This window comes from Conger conger, chromosome 13, assembly GCF_963514075.1.
Source record: "Conger conger chromosome 13, fConCon1.1, whole genome shotgun sequence".
Lineage (NCBI taxonomy): Eukaryota > Metazoa > Chordata > Actinopteri > Anguilliformes > Congridae > Conger > Conger conger.
Window position 1 is genome coordinate 21,471,398 of NC_083772.1, and position 22,552 is coordinate 21,493,949.

The following is a 22,552-nucleotide window of genomic DNA, read 5'->3' on the forward strand; positions in this document are numbered from 1 at the left end:
CCATCTCCTGCCCCTCACTGCTGCTCATAAACACAGCTCAGCTCACAGCACCCATTCACACAGAGTCTAATGACATCAGTGTCTGTAGCAGTGCATCCACTGGAGGCCAGGGAGCTATATATATTCACAATTTCTCCATAATCAAATAAAACTTATGGACAGGTCTAGAAACATGAGCGCTCACAGCCACAAGCATTTCAGTTCAGGTAAACAGCCGATGCTACATACAGTATAATCCTGTGAGGACAATTTAACAGTGTAAACGGTGTGAAAATCTCATAAAGAAAACTCTGAGATTACTCTGCATCTTCCATTTAAAAACGACATTGGGTTTCCTACAATTCATTACAAGTAGTCAACAGGCTCTTCTGTTTATGCCTACTATACACTACACCAGGGGTGCCCAATTAGGGCAGAGAACATGCAGTTTTCATTCCAACCACTACACCTGATTTGACTAATTAGCTCCCTTCTCTCTGGTTAAAGGTGAAATCAACTGGTGTAATGATTGGTTAAAGGTGTGTTAACTAGTGAAATCAGCTGGTGTAGTGATTGGTTAAAGGTGTGTTAACTAGTGAAATCAGCTGGTGTAGTGATTGGTTAAAGGTGTGTTAATAAGTGAAATCAGTTGGTGTTATGGAAACTTGCACACTCTCGACCCTCCATTACACGATTGGGCACCCCTGCTCTTCACAATTGTACTTTGCTGTGAATCTACTGTTGTAGACAAGTTTTTACTATGAGAGAGAAATCACTAGTTTCAGCCTGATGAGGTGATTTAGATAAGACAGTCATTAAATGTGAGTGGGTGTTTGACGGTGTTTGTCTGAGGTTAGTGTAATGTATGGGAGGCATTAGTACACCGCAGACTCCAGAGGTTGCTCCTGCAGAACTTTGTGTGTTTCTTTTTTATAACTGGATTATATTGTGCTAAAGCTTCATCTTTGTTCATTCTGACATTATTTCTTCAGATAGACTTTTTTTTATATGTTTTACCTCGGTCTGTTATGATAAATGTGTTTTCGTTTTTTAGTCAATTCCCAAAAAAAACAGCACATTTTATTTGGCCTTTTCCTGAAATATATCATTTTGAAATTAATTTATACCGCATGAAAATAAGATTCAGCGCACATTAATCATTTCAGAATCATAGAACCACCCCAAGCACTAAAATTTATGAGGGCTGTGATTCCTGATGACCCTTCATATGTGGACCTGTCCAATGCTGGAAAGAGAAGTCTGGAATTAGACAAATGGCAACGTATTTTTTCTAATATAAATCTAATTGACTTTCCCTGTGTGGATTCAGGTTCTGAACAACTGTGATTGTTTTTTGTTTACGAATACAACACTTCTTCCAGTTTGAAATACTGTATAACCCAAACTTTTAGTTTGAAATATAACCCAAACTTTTAATCTCAACAATACACCGCTGATCTTTAACCAGCCGTAGTACAGTGTTTACCTGAGCGCACTCAGCAGAAAACTTCAGGCAATTTGAGAGGATTATTGGCACACCAGGGTGTCAAATGTAAAACGTATTGCACTGAGCGAAGCAACGTGATTAAAAGCAGCTTTGCTGGGAGTTTTGCTTGGTCTTTGTGGACTGGCTGGACAGGAGAGCCTTGGGCAGAGATGAGATGAGCTCAATCTGCTATTCTGAAAGCTTCTGAGGTGTGCAGTAAAACTCACCGCTGTGAGTGAGGTGTGCAGTCAAATTCTCCGCTGTGAGTGAGGTGTGCAGTAAAAGGAGGCATAAATGGAAATTCACAAGGGATAAATTCTGCACAGATTTTAGGAAGTACGTTTTCACACAGAGAGGGGTCACTGTGTGGAATAGCTTGCCAGGACAGGTAGTAGAGGCAGAAACACAGGGGGTTTTCCAGACCAGGCTTCATACAGTGCTAGATACTTTTGAGCTCTTAGGCAAATTAAGCAGTAGGCACATTTTAGTGGTAAGAAAGGACAAAGCCTTGTTGGGCTGAATGGCCTGTTTTCCCCAGTGTGTTATGTTACGTTAAAGTATGTTATGTCATGTTACAGTATGTTATGTCATGTGATGTTAAAGTATGTTATGTTATGTCACGTTAAAGTATGTCATGTTATGTTAAAGTATGCTTTGTTATGTTACGTTAAAGTATGTTATGTTAAAGTATGTTATGTTACGTTAAAGTATGTTAAAGTATATTATGTTACGTCAAAATATGCTATATTATGTTACAGTATGTTACGTTACAGTATGCTGTTATGTTATGTTACAGTATGTTATGTTATGTTAAGTTATGTGGGCTGAATGTCCTGTTCTCGCTATGATGTGATGTTAACAAAGAACAGCAGTGACTTTCAGTACAATAGGGAGGGAAAGGGTGCCACTGCACAGGGCTGTATCTCAGAGTGGGAGCACGCAGTGTGAGGGAGATACAGGCCGAGGTTCTGCCACCCAGCAGGAACTACACCGCCTGATGCAACAGAGCTTAATGTGGTTTAATCTCCACTTACCATATTTCCCCTGGGCTGAACACTGAACATTATCACAAAGTGACACCACGATATCATCCCACATTGTTAGACTTCACAGAGTATGGCACTGTACTTTTTTCCGTAACATTCCTCCCATAGACTGTAGAGAAAATATGGACCAAGTGCCTGTTACAACACCCACTGACTATCCATGGGCTTATGAGAAGCATTTTGAAACTGCAGAACTCAAGTATACAGGCGCCGCCATTTTGTACAATTTGGAGCCAGAAACTTAGCAGTAGGGAAGCGGATGCGGCTCCTTCACTAAGCGTGTGAGAGTGAGGGTGACGTAATCTTTCCCTGATTCGTCCACAAAGTACTGCTGTATCGTCCTCATAACTTAACTTTACTTAATAACTTAATAACCTGTGCTGTCCTGGTGGACCACCCACCTGTGCTGTCCTCATAGACCACGGTGACGGCCTTCCACTTGAAGAACTGCACGATGTCCAGGATGGCCCGGCTGATGGAGGCGTACTCAGGGTACAGGTTGATGTAGAAGGTGTCCTTGTTGTCCACGGAGGGGTGTTTCCAGCGGGTCTGGATGTGCGGCACCTCCAGGGCGTTACAGATGGACTGCACCGCACTCACCGACGAGCTGTGTGTGGGGCCAAACACCGCTGCCACACCCAGGGCCAGCTGGTCACAGGCTGGGGCCCGAGAAAGAGAGGGAGGGAGGGAGGGAGAGAGAGAGAGGAGGAATGGAGTGAGAGAGAGAGGAGGAATGGAGTGAGAGAGAGAGGAGGAGAGGAGAAATAGAAGTGAATCAGTGAAGAATCTTCATTTGATGTGGATTATTCGGCCTAGTGTGAAAACTGGAAGGAGACCACAAATTGATCAGAGAAGATTATAGTTCTGTGAGCTGCCAAGAGCCTACAGGAACACAGAGGATAACAGGGAGAGAAAAAACTGAGAGAAACGGGTGGACAAAAAAGGAGGGAAGGAACAGGGAGGGAGATAAAGAAAGATGAGAGGAACAGGGAGAGAAGTAAATAAGAGGAGGGAATCGAGAGAGAGAGAGGGAAATTCTAGAGAAATGAGGGACAGAGAAGTAGAGAAATATCAATGGCGTGATGAGACAGAAAAGAGAGAGGGATGAGGAAGAATGAGGAGGAGAAGGATAGGTGTTCCTGCAGGCTCTTGGCAGCTCACAGAACGATAATCTTCTCTGAACAAGTCCTGGCGTCCTTCCAGTTTTCAAACGAGACTCAATAATACACATCAAACACATATTATTCACTAATTTACTCACTGACTGATTAAGCCTTCTTCAATAATCGTTCAGAATTATAAACTAACCGCAAAAATGTTTCACTGGGTGCTGGTTAAATAATTTACACATTTTCTACCAGGGTTTTTTATTTCTTCATTATTATTATTATTATTATTATTATTATTATTATTATTATTGCGACTGTTTCCTGTTATTAAAGAGCTCACTGCAGTGTGACCAGTGTAATTATATTTTTTACAGAGTAAGGAGGAAATCTTACCTCTCCTGGAGGCCTCAAAGCTGTCAAACAGGTTTATCCTCTGGACATCATAGGTCAATGTGGTGTTTGGCATCAATGTTCGATTTCGGTTTATGTTGGTTACAGCAAATTTGAAGGCTAGTTCTTCTAGACTTATAGGCTCATTCTCGAGGGTCTCAAAAATGCCCCCTGCAAAGTGAGAGAGAGAGAGGGAGAGAGAGAGAGGGAGAGACAGAGAGAAAGAAAGGTCAGAGGTCAGAAAGATGATAAAAATATGATACGGTATAATATCTATGCACTGTAAGCCTTAACTATCATTTCATCCATAGCGGTTCATGTAGCAGATTTAATAGAGCCCATAGTGGTGTTTTGAAACATAAAAATACATATTCCAGGATGCTATTACACGCTTACCTGTCTGAAGTAGACAGTAGACTCAAAATACAAACTGTTCTGGGTCCAGAACAGTTTGGAGAAAGCATAGACCATTTACAAATAATAATAACATTTATAAATGATCTGTCCGTGAGCATTCAGTACTTTAACATACATTTTAATATACAATATACAGCTTTGGTAGAAATGGCAGTTCTTTGAATAGTCTTATTCAACCATTTAAAGAATAATGGACGGTTTTCTGAAAAAAAAAAAAAGATGCTTCTCATTCATACACACACACACACAGCAACGACGATTGGCTGCCATGTGTAGTGTGGTTAGCTCAGCTAGTTCGCTAGTAAGCACGGATGGTGCAGTGAAAAGCGAAGGCTGGTAGCAGGTTATCGCGACAACACTCAAATTCAAAAGAACGTTGTTGCCCTTGGCTAAAGGCGAGTTCGTCTTTAGCTGACTGGTAACGCGTTCGTTCAACAAATATTTGGACAAGTGAGAGGCCGGGGTTCAAATCCCACCTCGGACTCAGGCAATTTCTCACCTGTTACACATGCAAGGCACCAACCACCACATCAGAAGCATTTTAGGGGTCACGTATTTTGCTCAGGGACACTTTGTCACACCCAGGGCAGGATCGAACCGGCAACCCTCCGACTGCCAGACAACTGCTCTTCCCCCCTGAGCCAATGTCGCTCCCAGGTGAAAGTGCAACTGGCAAAAGGTCAAAGTTCAATTGACTCTCAAAGGCTTTAGAATACACTACATATGATACACCAGCAGAGTGCAGGTATCCTCACACACTGTGCGCATGAAGCTTCCAGTGATACAGTACAGTCTGACCTGCAGAAGGACACTCACACCTCTAAACAAACAGGTACTCTCCTGCAGCGGGAGTTAATGGGAGTACTTAATAGGATACAGCAGACTACGGAAACAGTGTGTGGTGTCGGCCTGTTTCTGCCGTTTTAGGAGAGCGTAAGGGAGGGCTTTTTCCCCTGCTGTGTGAGACAGTCAATGACGCGAACAAAGAGAATAAAAAGCACTGTCCGCCCCCAGCGAAACTAACTCAGACAGAGATCCTCTGTTATCATCAGTCACTTTCAAAACTGTCCCAGGAGAATAAACCAATTCTCCCTAAATCCAATTTGATGCACAATCATACTCCTTCATATTTCAGTCACTTCCATTTCCTTTAGTGTCTCCCATTCTTCCGTGCTTAACTCAGATCAAACGAGACAGGAATATGTCTTATCTAAGGCCCGCGTCGCGTGTGGATTTACCACACAGCACGAGCGCGGGGAGGAGATTTACGACAGACAGTTGGATTTCTCACTCATTTCGCCTCTCTCCCCGAACAGCACGCTGATAAAAGCGGACGCATAATAAACGCATTAGAACGGTATGATAAACAACAGAAGCCAGACCCTCGCCATGCTGGTCTTTTCCAGCTGTGGAACTGCATGACTCACCATGTTTAAAAACAAATCAAAAATATATATACAGAACAAGTGGTGCAAAACACGGGGCAAACTAAACCGCCTTCTTACTGATGAATCCACACCCAAAAGACAGAGAAACAAAATCTCTTGCGTTTAGGCGGTGAGCTGAAAGTTTTTAGTTTCTCTCCAAAATTTTGGGATTTTTGGGAGTAACTAGGGCTTCAAAAAGTTTTTTGAAATCCTTTGTGTAACTAGGGTTACACAAAGAATTTCACATACCATGTACCATTAAAGCAAATCACCACCAATTACTGTTTCACCACCATCATCAGTTTCAATCAGTTAACCACTCAATTACCCAGTGATTTTAAAGGAAATCACCACCAGCTATCACCAGATAATGGCCTGACGAAGCCTCCAGGCAAAATGCTGTCTCTTTGTTTGCCAAACCACTCTGTCCCTGAACGACACTCGAACAACAAAGATAAAAAATTATTTCAGAAGAGTACGGGTTGCCTGTTTTTTTTTTCCCAACTTTGATATTTCTGCTTGAAATCAACACACCATTTTGTTGTATGGCTCTTTCACAGAGCACACAGGTCTCTAATCACTCCACGTACTGCACCCTGACATGGAGATGCAATGGGACGCAGTCTGCCAGGCCTTACTTCAGTGACACTGCTTAGTCGTGATGGTTTCTTGGCCAGCTGTGCGACCACACATCAGGGGGACTGGGGGAGGGAGAGGGGGGGTGACAGTAATTCTGACCGCCGCCAATTTTTAATCGAATATAGTCGCCCTTAAGGGCACTGCTATTGGAAAGAGCACATTCTCATTCTCTTCTTCTTCTTTGGTTCTATGTAAAAGCGGCCAGATCACACACATACTGTGCAATGCTGTATCCCACAGTATGAGTTCAGTGACTGATGTTTTTCTTTGATGTAAAAATGTGAGATGATATTGTAAAAGTACATGTACAGTACTGTGAAGAAGTATTTGCACCCTTCCTGATTTCCCCTATTATTGCATATTTGTCACACTGAATGATTTCAGGTCATAAGGAAAAATGTAATATTAGACAAAAAGGAACCTGGGTAAACACCAAAGAAATATTTGTAAACTATTATTTAATTGATTATTTCAACACAAATATAATCCCTGTGAAAACATAATTATCCCCGTAAACATAATGACTGGTTGCACCGCCTTTATTGTAGCCAAAAGCTTCCTATAATTTGATATCAGTGTTTCACATCAATGTAGAGAAATTTTTTGCAGAACTGCTTTGACTAATTGTCACCATTAAAATAATTAATGTCGTGAAGGTAAAATTATGTCTTGAAAATCAAACGGCTGTCCATTGGCCACATGAAAAAGCAGGCCACCGCAGTTTCGTCCACAAAACAATACGCATATTTAGCTATAAATATTGCCATTCAGTTATTCTTACTGCCGAATCATGAGCGTTATAATTGCCATTATGGCTGATTTATTGGGCAAATGAACTGAAGCCAGAGCGTGAATTGATCACCTGCGTGTTAATGATGAGCTGAGAACAACGGGACCAGCAAACGGCGAGGGGCTGGCTGAAAACAATCGTTGTGGAACGGCTGGCGAGATTGTGATTGATTTTGAGGGCGAGGAGAGCTGAGGTCCGGTATGAAAAGGCTTCCCTCGGGAACACGGTAGTGAATGAACTTCTTCTTCTATGGTTCTGCGCTGCCTGGAGCCCCAGACTGAGCGGGCCTTGTCTGCCCCCCCAGGTCACTCCCAGGTCGGCGTTTAAGTGCCATCCCTAATCACGTTCACCAAGTCTCGCTGAGCAGCTGCTCAAACCGCTTTCATTCTGTAATACGCCGAGATGGAATATGAAATTCTCCTGGGAGAGAGGAGACATAAGCCCTATCTCTCCTCTGAAACCTTCGTGCAAACGATTAGCTTTCTGTGTTACTGTTTCTGGGGACAACTCAGCTTTTAGATTGCTTTTTTCATGAATCATTGATCTGTGTGAAGTATTTCTCTCTGTGAGATTGTGCATGTATCAGAATCTGTTGAAGCACCATTGTGATTATGAATGGCCTAAAAACTCAAAGATCACTTTAAAAAACACATCATTTATTTGGGTGCAGTGATATCATTCGTAGCCTTCACAGCCGTAATCAAGCTAATGTACATACAGAAACAACTTCAGACAATATCAATATGCAGTATCACAACTACTGTACAGTAAAGGACAAAAACTTTCAACATGACTGCACTGGTTCAAGGTGAAGTTGCTGTAAAAAATATATAGACTGTAAACTCACTGATAATTAAGTCTCTTCTACAAGAGTCCACAATGTTTAATAATCCATGTTTAATAATGTTTTGCAAAGGCTTCTAATATTGTTTTGCAAAGGATTTTATCACATTATTGCAATGCTGCTGGAGGTCCAAATGTTTTCTGGAGGTTTAGAATGTTTTACTGCTTATTATTTTTAATAATGCCACAGTTTCTTTTTGTTATTGTTCCTGGTTTCATTTGATAGACATTCATCGCCCATATTTCAGTTTTATGTGCCTATGCTAATTACCACACACTGGAAATACTGCCCAGTAAAAGATAATGGTTCATACGAAGGCATGGTTGTTTTAACTGAAAATACTACTTCATTTTTTGATGCTCAGTGACATGTTATATCTCGATATTTATCAGTGTAATAAATTGCATAAGCCCGGTGACACAAACTCATACAATTTATAGGGCTAGCAAGCTTTGTTCTCCTATAAACGACACTGTCAAAACATTTTTATGATTCCAGCTGATGATTATCACCCAGCGAGCTGACATTCATTGGTCTGTCCGGATCACAGGAAAGATAGGAATCTCACCAGTGGGCAGGATACAAACTAAACACGGCGTGACAGGCAGAATATCTCCAACATGACAGCACAGTGCAAGAACGCATCATTATTAGCATTGCAAGGTAAATTTAATAGCTCTGTCCATACTGAGCAGCCCGGCTCCTCCCTGGTCCAATCCATGCCTCACCACATCCTGGAGCTACTGTCTTTGTGACAGTCTTCTGTGAAAAGCGCTATACAAAATAAATTGAATTGAATAGTTTCCCCACAACAGAACAATAAACGGAAATAGTATAAGGTCAACGTCATGTTTGAAGGCAAGACAATTCTTCAATAAAGAATGATCTTGCCTTTGATAAATACATTTAAAGTTTACTAGAATTCCGTTTACAGGACTGTCACAGGTGTATTTGGAATATGGAAAATAACCAAAGGTGACTGACCTGCCAGCAATGGAATACATCTAAATCCTTGCAATAAATATTTAGGACCAACATAAATATTTAAGCCAATATATATTAAAATGACTCAGCTATGTCAGTGAAGGCAAACATCTACCCAGCCAGGCAAGACTGCTGTCTCTACCAAATTTTACAAGCATAAAAAAATCTGCAGGCACGCAGCCAAAGGGTGACAAAAGAATATCACATATCAATAACCGAGCAGTAATTGTACCTTCCTCAGAAATCTATTTTCAACCTCAGTGGTTTGCGAAATTACCGAAGCTGCTGTTGTCACGAGTACCGATCGAGCCAAACCCACGGCCAAAGACTTCCCGTAAAAACCTGGCCTTGACTTCATACCAGGCTGGGATTGGTCACTGGGAGGTTCCACAAGCGATGACCTTTCCTCCTGATTGGTCCTGATTCCCCAGAGAAATATGTAACATGACAGAGGATTAAACATCTGTTACGCATTGTCTACATTGACCGTTGGGTTTAATCTGGATTTAAAAAAAGAAGAAGAATGCCACCTGTGATGTCACATTACAGTAAACCCTTAAGAGGGATGCCAAAGGAAGACTGAAGTGAATTTGTTATTCCAGGACCATGGCATGTTGGGTAATGCATGTTTTTTACATTACAGGCCAACATTGGCTTGAGGGGAAACAATATTTGCAAAGCAATTAACAATTAAGCCATTAACAATGACACATAAAACAGGATTAATACTCTGGAATAAAATGTATGTGAAAAATAAATACATAAATACAAAATAACTAAACCTCCAGACAGATCTACAAGAATTGCTGAATGACAAAAACTATAATAACAATAGCCACTGACAATACAGAGAACAGGTAACACATAACTCTCTCTATTTCTCTCCCAGTCTCTCTAACATTCTCGCTCTCTCTCATTAAACTACAGAGAGAAAAATAAATTTGGCACCTATATGTGATCAGTGCTAAACAAATCTCTTTTCTGCCACACCAGCTTTCAGAAGCATGCCAAAGGGCTTTACAGCTCAGATGGCTTAAATAAACTGTACCATGAATGTACTTGGCTGCAAAAACTGTGTGTAACTTCTGCATTAGCCAAGCAATTTACCAATTAGACACGTTTCCTTTTGGTTTGAAAAGTACTTTTTCAAAGTTTTTTTTATATATTTTGTTTTACTTTGCACATATTTTGCCTCTTAAGTGAGCTCCACTGACAGACCATATTTGGGGGATTTTCAATCACTCTCCTTTCTGTTGCAGTCTCTGTGCAGACCCTACAGCTCCGATGACTCTAGTCCTTGGAGGATACTCATGCTTGTTTCACGAGTGCACAACCACGACAGACTTGTTCATGAACTCTATTCCAACTTCTACTCAAAATCTTAATTTAATTTGCCAAATCAGCCATTTGACCTGTGCTTTTGATAGTTAATAGTTAAGAGATACAGGGTCAAATGGCACATAATATATCCCTTGTGAAAACGTTTTATTGAGGTCTATTGGAGTAAAATGAGGAGTGAATTTGTTTTTGAAAATTAAACCATAATAACAGTTAACATAATAGTTTTAAACCACTGGAATAGTTGCATGAGGATCACAAAGAGCAGGAAAATGTTTCTTTTCAGACAGAACAGAATTAAAAGGCTATGTAAGGATACATTAATATACAGTACTTACCGTATCTGTACATGTAAATAAACTTTCAGGCAGTCTGAAGACTTAATTTATTCATTTTTAGACACTGCACAACAGAGGACCAGCCAGAGCACAAGAACATCCTGAAGACAAACACCAACAAACAAAAACAAGAAAGCACAAACCCCATTCTCAAAAAAAAGAAAAAAGGCATTCTAAACTAATACGGTAAAATCAATCAACAATGACATATCACCAATAAGTTGATTACATGGGCAGCATCTGATCAGCTACTCAAAATATTCAGTTCAACTTTACTGTTGACCTCAATGACTGTCGGGAAATTAAGATCTGTAGGGACTGCATCAGGCTAGGCTTTACATTACAGTTATTTAACTGATGAAGCAACTTACAGTTGATTATACTAACAAGGAGACAATCCTCCCCTGGAGCAGTCCTGGGGACCGGACCACTGACCTTGCCGATCCCAGTCATGTACCTCAGCCACTACACTACAGGCATGTGGGGAGACCAGGCAGGTTACTGCAGGATAGTGTACACTTGTGAGCAACACTCTATTAAACCTTTGGTGTGCGAGTGTGTGTAAATAGGTGAATGAGAGGCATCCATTGTAAAGCTCTTTGGATAAAATATATAAATGCAGTCCATGTACTATTCCATTCACCATCAGAGAAAGAAAGCTACAGTGGAGATACAGTTTTGTGATTTAAGAAACACATTTCCCAAATGCACCTTGAAAGACACAGTAATGTATTTTGAATAATAATAAGCTGCTTTTACAAGCAGAGATGGTACAGATGAATTATTATACCCATGGCTAGTGGTATGGTTTTATGTATCTATAGGGTACCACCCCAGTGACCAGCATTATACCTGTTTATGTACTTTTTCATACCTGTTTCTGGAGAATGAGTAATGAGAAGTCAATGCATGCATGCATTTAAAAGTTATATTTCCAATACATTAGAGAATGCAAGCTTTGCTGGGCTGAATGGCCTCATCGGTATGTTATGTTATGTTACGTTACGTTACGTTACGTTACGTTACGTTACGCTACGTTACGCTACGTTACGTTACGCTACGTTACGTAACATAACATATACGTTATGTGTATGGGTATTGTGTTATATTATGTTATGTTATGTTATGTGTATGGGTATTGTGTTATATTATGTTATGTTATGTGTATGGGTATTGTGTTACATTATGTTATGCGTATGGGTATTGTGTTATATTATGTTATGTTATATGTATGGGTATTGTGTTGTGTTATGTTATGCGTATGGGTATTGTGTTATGTTATGTGTATGGGTGTCATGTCATGTCATGTCATATCATGTTATGTTATATATGTTATATACCAGGTCAAAATGAGTATAGCCTACGTGTTGCAATCCCACCTAGGGCAGCAGAATGGCTAAAGGGTCATGCCTGGTGATGGTTGGACACAAGCTTTCATCTCATGGAAGACTTCTGTCACACGGGGGAGAATAAGCTGTTGAAAAGGCATGGCTAAGTTAAGCAGGTCTGCTGCTGTGAAACAGGCTTTTAGACACAAAAAAAATAATAATAAAAAAAAAAATAATAATAAAGAAATAGTACAGTACTTGAGTAAATGCAAGGACAGATCAGCTTGTAAGTGTTTTATAGAACATCGTAAACATTCCCACCCCTAAGTTTCACGAGCTGGGGAAAAAAAACTGATGTATCAAGATATTACACCCAGGTATCACTACAATCATTTCTGTCATTTTTATATAAATAAAAGAATTGTACACGTTTGCTTATAAATGACTGCATCATCAAAATTGATTTTAAAAAATACCTAAATTAAATTTGTTTAATTAATTACTTCAGAAACCCTCAAAAACAAAGATTATGTTCAACTACTAACATTGAATGACTCTACAATTATGTAGTACTACAACGCTTATGGGAAACGATGCTGAGATTAACCCCTTACGTATCACCCCCTTTTCTGAACACAAGCTTGAAAATTACATACACAAAATAAAATTGATACTATTCAATTTGAACCTTTTTTTGATTACAGGCATAATCCTAGCATCTTCTAAAAGGTAACCCTTTGGGGTTTGTTTTCAAAATGACTCTAAATATTACTAAAAACAAAGTTACAGAAACTGGAGATTTTTTTCCACACTGAAAAGATTTGAGTGGATTCAGATTATTGTGGTGTTTTAGAATTAGGAACTACAATGCATTTGGTTGGCTGGAGCCTTGAAAAGGACACTGACAGTACCTTGAGGTCCCCCACACTTGTTTTGCCACCCACATGTTACAAAATAAGGAACTGTCCCTAAAGCAATCGCATCTTAAAATAGGTTATAGAGATGGAACCACAACTTTTAACAGTTTCAGTTTCAAGCGGTATATCCTGCTTCCATAGTGACTAAAAATTGCACTGTGAAAAAAGGAATGAATGCTAAAATGCCCTTAAGGGGTGGATATTTCTCTTGCAAGACACAAATTGCTGCATCATCGCAGGTAGTAAATCTGTGCTCGTAGACAATGGCTTCACACAACGTCATGTAACATAAGTGGGTGACTGAAGTACCGCAGGTTAGATTACTTTATTGAAATTTTACTGGAGGTTATTCAGAAAAAAAGTATTCCATGAAAATGTAGTCTATGCCTTTTACAACAAAATACTAAATAATTTAATACTTTTCAATAAATGTACATATACAAGAATGTACATTTTAGAGCATTTAGTGCTCTGACTTCTTAGCCACGTTCCTAATGCCTTAATTGCTTTGTCTGAGCTTATTCAAATATTTCTGCAGTCTATGGCCATGGCCAGACAATGAAACACTATTAATATCTCTTTTTGCCAGTGCAATTTAAAGCTTAGAGAAGTACAATTTACCATCCTGGTGGAGAAACAGGCCAGTCGGGCAGGAGACCCAGGGAAAGGTGGCCCTGAAAGTTGACTTCCTTTTACACATTTCTGCAGCTTCTGTGAACAAGACACATTCCTCCCCCAAAGGTCGATAAGCGTAAACTGACAGCTGGCTTGTTCAAAGACCTGTCTCTCTGTCTCTCCGTCTCCGTCTCCGTCTCCCTCTCCCTCTCCCTCTCCCTCTCTCTCTCTCCCTCTCTCTCTCTCTCTCTCTCTCTGCCATTCTGCCATGTGCAATCTGCTTCTTTTAACTCTGGATGAAAAACATGCAAATTAAATGACTGGTGTAACCACACCTCTTTCAACAAGTCAAGCTCTATAAGAATACTGTAATCTTATAACTCTAAAAGACATACAATTTACATAATGACTGTATCAGCTATTTTTTCTATTAATGTAACGGTTGGATGCACAATAATCGTTATCAATATTTCATGTTTAGGACCGTATGTGACCTGCATACTTGTGAGACACAGAACTGGCATCCGCCTTGAGGAGCCGTGGTGTGTGCAGCTTCTTTAGGGGAGACTTTCTGCTGATAACCTAGTCACAGCTACAGTACAGTACAGTACATGTTATTCAGCTGACGCTCTTATCCAAAGCAACTTACAGCTGATTAGACTAAGCAGGGGACAATCCACCTTGGAGCAATGTGGGGTTAAATGCCTTGCTCGAGGGCCCAACAGCTGTGCAGATCTTACCGTCACTACACCAAGGCTTGAACCACTAACCTTCCGGGTGCCAGTCATGTACCTTAGCCACTCGGCTACAGGCTGCCCCTACTTTGAAACCCCCCTCCACTTCCTGCCACCACAGCACTGTAACAACAGCACACAGGGGTTTATGTACGAGCAGAAATGCACAGCCATGTACGAGCAGAAACGCACAGCTGGGAGACATCCATCATCTACAGGCGCAAAATGAGGACTGTTTGGCAGTCGGGATCTGGGCCTTGATAAACTTACTCACTCTGTTTACGCAGGCTGTTGCTAACAGATCCATTCTGCACACTTGCAGGATTCTGTGCTGATTTGGACTAACTGTCTTGTGAGGGCCTTGCATACAATGGGGTCCAAGAGTTTTTAAGAGCCGTTTGTCAAGCTCAGGTAAAGATTTACATTCTCACAGGTGCCATTTTATATTTTTATTTCATATATTAACAATCTTGTGCTGCCATGCTATATATATTTTTCCACAGATAAACAATCTATTTTAGCTTACACCATAAAACCTATACCGGTGCTAACATATATGTGAAGGTGTTGATAACCAGCTGACCCTCTGCAACACCTTCCAACAGTTTGTTTAACCCTATAAAATATGTGATAAGAATGTTCTGAACTGAACACTTTGGTACTGATTTCACGTTCAGCACTGCCAACTGAAAGTTCTAGAGAAATAAAGCCACGCCTGCAGCCATGTTAGGGAGACGCATCCTCCTGCAGCATTCAGTACTGCTTTGAGAGAAAATCAGCAGTCCACACAAACGGGGCAGAGTTGGGACAGATTCGGGACTGGTTCGGGTCTGGTTCGGGTCTGGTTCGGGTCTGGTTCGGGTCTGGTTCGGGACTGATTGGGGACAGATTTTGGACAGGCTGGGGACAGGTTGAGGACAGGTTGAGGACAGGTTGAGGACAGGCTGGGGACAGGTTGAGGACAGGCTGGGGACAGGCTGGGGACAGATTTTGGACAGGCTGGGGACAGGCTGGGGACAGGTTGGGGACAGGTTGAGGACAGGCTGGGGACAGGTTGAGGACAGGTTGAGGACAGGTTGAGGACAGGCTGGGGACAGGTTGAGGACAGGCTGGGGACAGGTTGGGGACAGGCTGGGGACAGGCTCAGAGATTCGTGGGAGGGGGAATCCTGATTGAGATTAAGGCCCCTGGAGCTTCCGGATTGGGAACAGCAGTGTTTCATTTCCCAAACCGCAGAACGACGGAGAATAACCACCGCACTGTTACGCCACGCAAAGATAACAGGGAAGGGAAGAGTGAGGTCGCCCTGATAATTCTGTGAGCTCAATTTCAGCTGCAGATATTTCACAGTCAGGAGGTATCAGAGTCTTTCTTAAAATGAGAATATAGGCATAACATAATAATAGCCCAGGAGGTAAGAGCGGTTGTCTGGCAGCCAGTGAGTGTGAGTGCGAGTGTGAAAATAAAAAAAACATCCACTGAACGGCTGCTCTGTGGGCAAAAACACCTTACTGCTGAGGTCAGAGGAAAAGAGACAGACTGGTTAAAGCTGACAGGAAGGTCACAGTAACGCAAATAACCACACATTACAAGTGATATGTGGAAGAGCATCTCTAATCACAGAACATGTCAAAGTGGATAGGCTACAGCAGCAGAGCACTAATAAGCCTAAAACATAAGTCTAATAAATACCTAATAAAGTGATCACTGATTGTGTGTACATTGCAGCCAGCAGGTGTTTTTTTAACCATGATGAATGATTATTTTGTGCATTAAAACACTCACTCCTGCTCAGTGAAGAAGGAAATTCACTTATGATGAATGTAAACAGCACGATGAAGCTGGAGAATGCCTGGGTTGGGCTAATCTTTAAAAGCGCTAAAACCTTTAAATGCACCATAAATTCACCGTACGATCCACGCCCCCAGGTTACGATGAGTGTGATTTGTACACTGATGAGGAATTGATCGGGTTCATTCACCGTACCCACGTCCCCCAGATATTCCCCTGATCCTGGGGCCCGTGCCACGTTTCACACAGAGAGGGGGGTAAAGTATGACTTCACCAGGGAACAGACGTGACCCCATTCCTTCACCAGCAACAGAGATGATCCCATTCCTTCACCAGACAACAGACATGAACCCATTCCATCACCCTTCACACACCAAGATCAAGGGCCTGCAATGCAAAAAAACAAGCTACAACAATCAAGCCTTCAGACCCAAACAGGAGGTGTTACTGTAAGACCTGCAAAGGGGACCCCGATGTCTGGGATTATTCCAGTCTGTGGGATGGATCTGCAGAAACGGGGTAATTCACAGACTCTTTTAGCGACGTGGCGGTTTTTGGATCAATGTTTTTTTTGTCATCTTGCATGGAAACGCTATTGCCCTGTGCGGTGCACATGCTATTTGATCAATTTCTCATTTGAAATAATGATATGCCCCAGCTCAAAAGTTTATAGGCTGTTCTGAAGATTAAGTATGGGTGGTGATATTTTGCTAAACCAGATGTGTGAGCTTCAGCCGATGGAAAAGTAGAATATACTGCCTCTTAAACCTCGGTCTGTTTATCACGGTTCATTTCACCGCAACCTTCCTGTTTTACACTCTGCATGTCTACTGCTTCAGTTTATTTCCAGCACTGTAATCTGTGCATTTATGTGTGATTCTCAGTCTTTTTACGCAATGTTCAAACCTAATCATGCAAATTAATAGCTACACTCACTACACTTTGAACTTCTCTCAATCCACACTGGAATAGTTCAGTTCCTGTCTCTGTTCATTCTGTGCTGAGGAGGTATGAGCAAACACATGTACTGTACCCTACAGAAAACACAAACAGGCCATCTTTTGTGTGTGTGTGTATGTGTCTGAGAGAGAGAGAGAGAGAGAGAGAGAGAGAGAGAGAGAGAGAAAGATGTGACAGAGAGAAAGACAGAGGTCTTTGAATTTGAGTTTCAATCAGAGCAACAGAGAGATAGAGAATAGCTGTGAGAGAGAGGGAGTGTATGAAATGCTGCTGTTTATTTGTATGATTGGAGAGGTGCCTCTCTCTCCTCCCTCCAGGTCAGTGAAGCATCGTACAAACACATCATCAGTATAATGAAAACAACTCAAATACAGCACTGTGCTAATGTGAGATCAGAGGAGGGCCACCACCCCAAGCACATTCACATACCAGCTCCCTGTAACCATGTGCTACCTGTACCAGATACAGCGCCCCTCCAGGACCGGAGTTAAACCTCCAAGACTGGACCATTCTGAAGGGTCCAGTTGTCAAGCGGTTAATTGATGTCCTCGTCTTTGGCTCTGATCAGTCAACGTCACAAAGAGCAACACGCAGAGAGAGAACGATGTCATGCATCCTGTCAATGTGACTGGTGGCTACAACAACGACAGTGGTTTTATTTCAGGGAGGAAAAGAGAAACAGGTTGTTACAAACACATTTAAATTACATTTGGTTTGACTTTATCTCTCCCAGGGAGAGAAGTTGAATGTGGCAGGATGATAGTACACAACATGGAGGACACAGACCTGAGCTAATTACCCAGCATGCAGAATGACACCCAGGGACCAGGCCTGTCCTGAAACACAGTAATGTCTTAATGATTTTACCCTAATCTAATTGTCTGGAAGACAAACTGAGAGACGTCTTCAATAAATAAAACCAGGAGCTGCCAGCAAAGTGTGAAAAAGTAGTGTGTTTCTCTCCACAGTGACATGTTCAATAAAGCCCTTAAAAGCTCATCTCCAGCTGCAGTGGTTTTTGCCATTAACTGTGAGCAGAAAATATATGCAAGTGATACTGGTTCTTTCATTTGTCGGGGAAATGAAACAACACTCCGAGTTGGGAAATCACTGATATCAATAAAAACGTTTGCAGCATTTATGTAAATGTTTGTTTAATAAAGGACAATTTCAGGAAACTATCTGTAAGCAATCTTTCAAAAACATTTTTTTTCTACCCTTTCCATCAGTTGATACATTTAACATTTAATTTTTAATATTGAAATCCTTGTTTTCATAACTATGTAAGTAGTAAGCAGATCTGAAATCCTTTCATGGATTCTTAATCATCTGTTCCCCCATCCTCTTTTTTTATGAATAACATTTTCAAGTTATTTTTGTTTCTCGTTCTTTAAAATTGGTTCTTTATCAGGTTCATGTATAAGAACAATGCAGTAGATGCATGGCCTCTGAAGCTGAACTAAGTCCTCAAGGCAGTTTGTAACCTAAGCAACGGTGCAGAATTTGAATTTAAAAGTGCCTCCATTTTAACAGTTCCCTATCCGTGTGCTAAGAAGAACAAGGGGAGTATCCAACATTACAGTGCATTCTGGGGGATCAGAGGCCAACAGTCATGAAATTCTGCAGCCACGTGAAGACTTCCTTTCCAACTAATACTTTAAGAAATACTGAAAACAAATGTCCGAAATGAATCAGGACGTTTTAGAAAGATAATTTGACGTCTTTCTTTTGAGGTGGGGTGGGAATATTAACATCAGAATGGAATATTCTGTGAGAAATGCATATTTTTGTGTCACACAAGACCCTTGCTTTCCAAAACGAGTGGCTACAAAGGGACCGGCAGACAATGTATTCAGTTTGAAGTGAATTTGCTCTTCAGGAATAAGACGAGGCGTGATTAGCTTGAATTTGACTGATTATTTCGCTGGCAAAGCATCAACAAATCTCTCACAGTCTTTTTTCCAACTGTCTATTAAAGCAACACAGCAGAGAGGAGAAGATAATCAGAGACTGACAGCAAATAAACGCCACCCAGACTCCACGGTGGTGACAACACAGAGAAGGCGCAGTTCGTCAAGTTAATTCATTGCCACATCACTGGCTTTGATAGAGGAGCAGCCCTTTAAAAAAATAATAAAAGCGCAATTCTGAACACTTGAACTTGTGATTAAGTGCCACGGCCAGCCTTGTGTAAGAAGACCAGCCCACATTTCACTGTCTCTTCTTCAGGGTCTACGGCACTTTGAGTCTGCTACTGCGCTGCAGACTGCTCAATTCCATTTCTCTTCTGCAGAATGAGGCGCAGCCTTCAGACACACACTTTCTGTTCAGGCAATTAGAGGCACTCGACCTGACCGGGGGATTGGCAGCCTTGCAGGATAAAGCAGGGTATAAAGAGTGACTACAGAGAGAGAGACTGTATGTGTGACTGTCAAGAGAGAGAGGGAGAGACTGTATGTGTGACTGTCGAGAGAGAGAGGGAGAGACTGTATGTGTGACTGTCCAGAGAGAGAGGGAGAGACTATATGTGTGACTGTCAAGAGAGAGAGAGAGAGAGAGAGAGACTGTATGTGTGACTGTCGAGAGAGAGAGAGAGAGAGAGAGAGACTATGTGTGACTGTCGAGAGAGAGAGAGGGAGTGTATGCGTGACTATAGAGAGAAAGAGAGAGGGAGTGTATGCGTGACTAGAGAGAAAGAGAGAGGGAGTGTATGCGTGACTGCAGAGAGAAAGAGAGAGAGTGAGAGACTGAGAGAGTGTCTAAGTGTGACTATAGAGAGAAAGAGTGAGAGAGAGAGCAAGAGAGTGTATGTGTGGCTATAGAGAGTGAGAGAAACTGTAGCGAGAGACAGTATGGAGAGAGAGAGAAAGACAGCATAAAACTCCACCATTACATTGCCCCTAGGAAATAGCATGTGTTGTCTTTTTAGTTTAGTACTGCTATTGTTGGGAGGGCCCCGGGCTGAGGGTCCAGGCACCCCAGAGTGATTATTGTTGTTGAATTCAGTAGTCATGACACAGAGTACATACAGTAAATAATCACTGGGGTGATTGTTTGCACATAGGCGTTTAAAAGCACATTTGCACTCATTTTTTCTTGACCAATTGGAATTCTTTTTCAACAGCACTTATTCTGTGGATTGTGGATGTTCCTGCCAAAATGATTTCAGAGTGCTTCACAGTCAGTCTCACTCGTGACATTGTGTAGATTGCGTACATCTGCTGCTTCTTCTGAATGAGTGTGGATGCATGTTGGGTTTTTACCATCTGCACACACTACACAGTCATTTAGAAAAACATTTCCTTTTTTTACACCAAAAATAGCAGTGCACACCGAATCTACTGTATGTATGAAAGGAATACAAAATTAACTGCAATCCAAAATGATAATGTGATACTTTTTATCACTGGTAAATCACTGCCATTACATCATTTCAGGGTGGCCCGAGGGGACTTCATGTGTGATTGATAACTCCTAATTGACAGCACCTGTATTAGCGCCTGGCATTTTGACTAATGTCTTAAACCTTGACGCATCAAAGGAAGGGCAAAAATGTCAACACTCTTCAAGGTGCCCCGATAAATCGCTAACTTAATTTCATTTTTGTACTACTTGACTTCTGCTCCTAAATAGGTTTTGTTCCCTGCTGTAAAACTAAATGAAAACAACCATGTTGAACATCCAAAAAAAAGAAAATAAATAATCTAAGCTGGGCTTCTGAGTGGCTCTTTTGTTAAAAGGCTTTTGTTGCAGTTGCATTACATTACATTTTACATGACATTTTATTTAGCAGACGCTTCTAACCAAAGCCACGTACCAAACAGTGAATATCAAGGTCACAGGACAAACAATCCAACACAGCAAATAAGGTACAATCCATACATGATTGGTTGTAAGGCTATGAACATGAGTCCGTTACACAAGGTAGATAGGCCAAGTCTGTAACTACCGTTCCAAGACAACTACAAGTTGAGGAACTACAGTACCGAGACATATACAAATACAAAAGTCCTAGATTAAGACACAGAATACACAGGGCTAAAGATAGACAGGTGACAGTAGACTCGGGGGCTCCCCAGAGGAGTGAAGTTGCGTGTAGATGAAGGATAGAGCCTCAGGCTCTGCTGTGTCATTAGCAGGTAAGTATGAGAGCAGCAGCGCGACACAAGCTGCCTTATCTCGCCGGGCGTCGGATGCATTTAGGCCTGAACTCCTCCAGCCAAATGAAACCCATCCAGCCTCCGGCCTTCCAGTGACACGCATGGTGGTCGTGGGCTACATGTTTCAGTGAAGGTTCTGCCTGTCCTCTGAGAGACGTCCTCTGCTGTAGTACTGCGTGGACTGTATGGTGTAGAGCGCACACTGCCTCTGACACGAGTGTGTACATGCTTCAGCTACAGCCCTGCTGCAGGGTGCACCACACAGCAGGATTACAGAGGAGGGCTGCACGATATGAGGGAAATATGCCATATGCGATATGATAACGTTGAATATGGTAATGAAGATTTGATTTGCGATAAATAAACAAACGTTGAAGTTTGCACAGTTCTGTCTTTCTGCTTTGGGCACACTGCTAACATAGAACATAGACCCCAGACAATGAATAGCTTATGCCCATTGAATAACAAAATCGAATTTTGTGGAACAGGCCCCTGGCCTGTTAAATATAAAAAATACAAATCATACTAATTTTCCAAATAAATAAATAATTCCCCAATTCTGAGAAAAAAGCTCCATCCTCGGTCACCGAGGGCGATATAAAAAATTGGGAAACACTCCAGATTGCAGAGCTCCAGGGTGCTCAGGTGTGAACAGTGCTTCCCCAGCCCTTAATATTAATGGTGCTTAGATTGCTGCATTTTCCAATCTGCATGACATATGAGCACCGGTCACTCCGAGGATCCGAGAGCTGGAACAGCAGACGGATTCAGAGGCTGAGAGCTGGAAGAGGGGATTGATTCAGAGGCTGGGAGCTGGAAGAGGGGATTGATTCAGAGGCTGGGAGCTGGAAGAGGGGATTGATTCAGAGGCTCAGAGCTGGAAGAGGGGATTGATTCAGAGGCTCAGAGCTGGAAGAGGGGATTGATTCAGAGGCTGAGAGCTGGAAGAGGGGATTGATTCAGAGGCTGAGAGCTGGAAGAGGGGATTGATTCAGAGGCTCAGAACTGGAAGAGGGGATTGATTCAGATGCTCAGAGCTGGAAGAGGGGATGGATTCAGAGGCTTAGAATACACTCTCAGAAATAAAAGTACACAAAGAGCCTACACAGATACAAATGCTTGTCACTGGCCATACCATATAGGTGCATAAAACTGTACCCCTAGCCAGTGATATATATCTGCTAAATGCCTTGTAATGTAATGTAATGTAATGATATATCATTCATTTGTACCTTGTTTTGCTTGGAAAATCCACTTATA

At 41.6% G+C, this 22,552-nt stretch overlaps 1 protein-coding gene across 4 annotated transcripts in view; it reads right to left on the minus strand.

The window, feature by feature from the left end:
* Nucleotides 1–22,552, minus strand: part of LOC133107798 (glutamate receptor ionotropic, kainate 1) — a 59,511-nt gene that overhangs the window by 31,926 nt on the left and 5,033 nt on the right. For all 4 annotated transcript variants that reach the window (XM_061216990.1, XM_061216992.1, XM_061216993.1 and 1 more), the window contains exons 2-3: nucleotides 4,014–4,181; nucleotides 2,913–3,170 (exon numbers count right to left, since the gene is read on the minus strand). In XM_061216990.1, coding sequence (XP_061072974.1) covers nucleotides 2,913–3,170; nucleotides 4,014–4,181 — 426 coding nt within the window. The remainder of the gene's footprint in view (nucleotides 1–2,912; nucleotides 3,171–4,013; nucleotides 4,182–22,552) is intronic.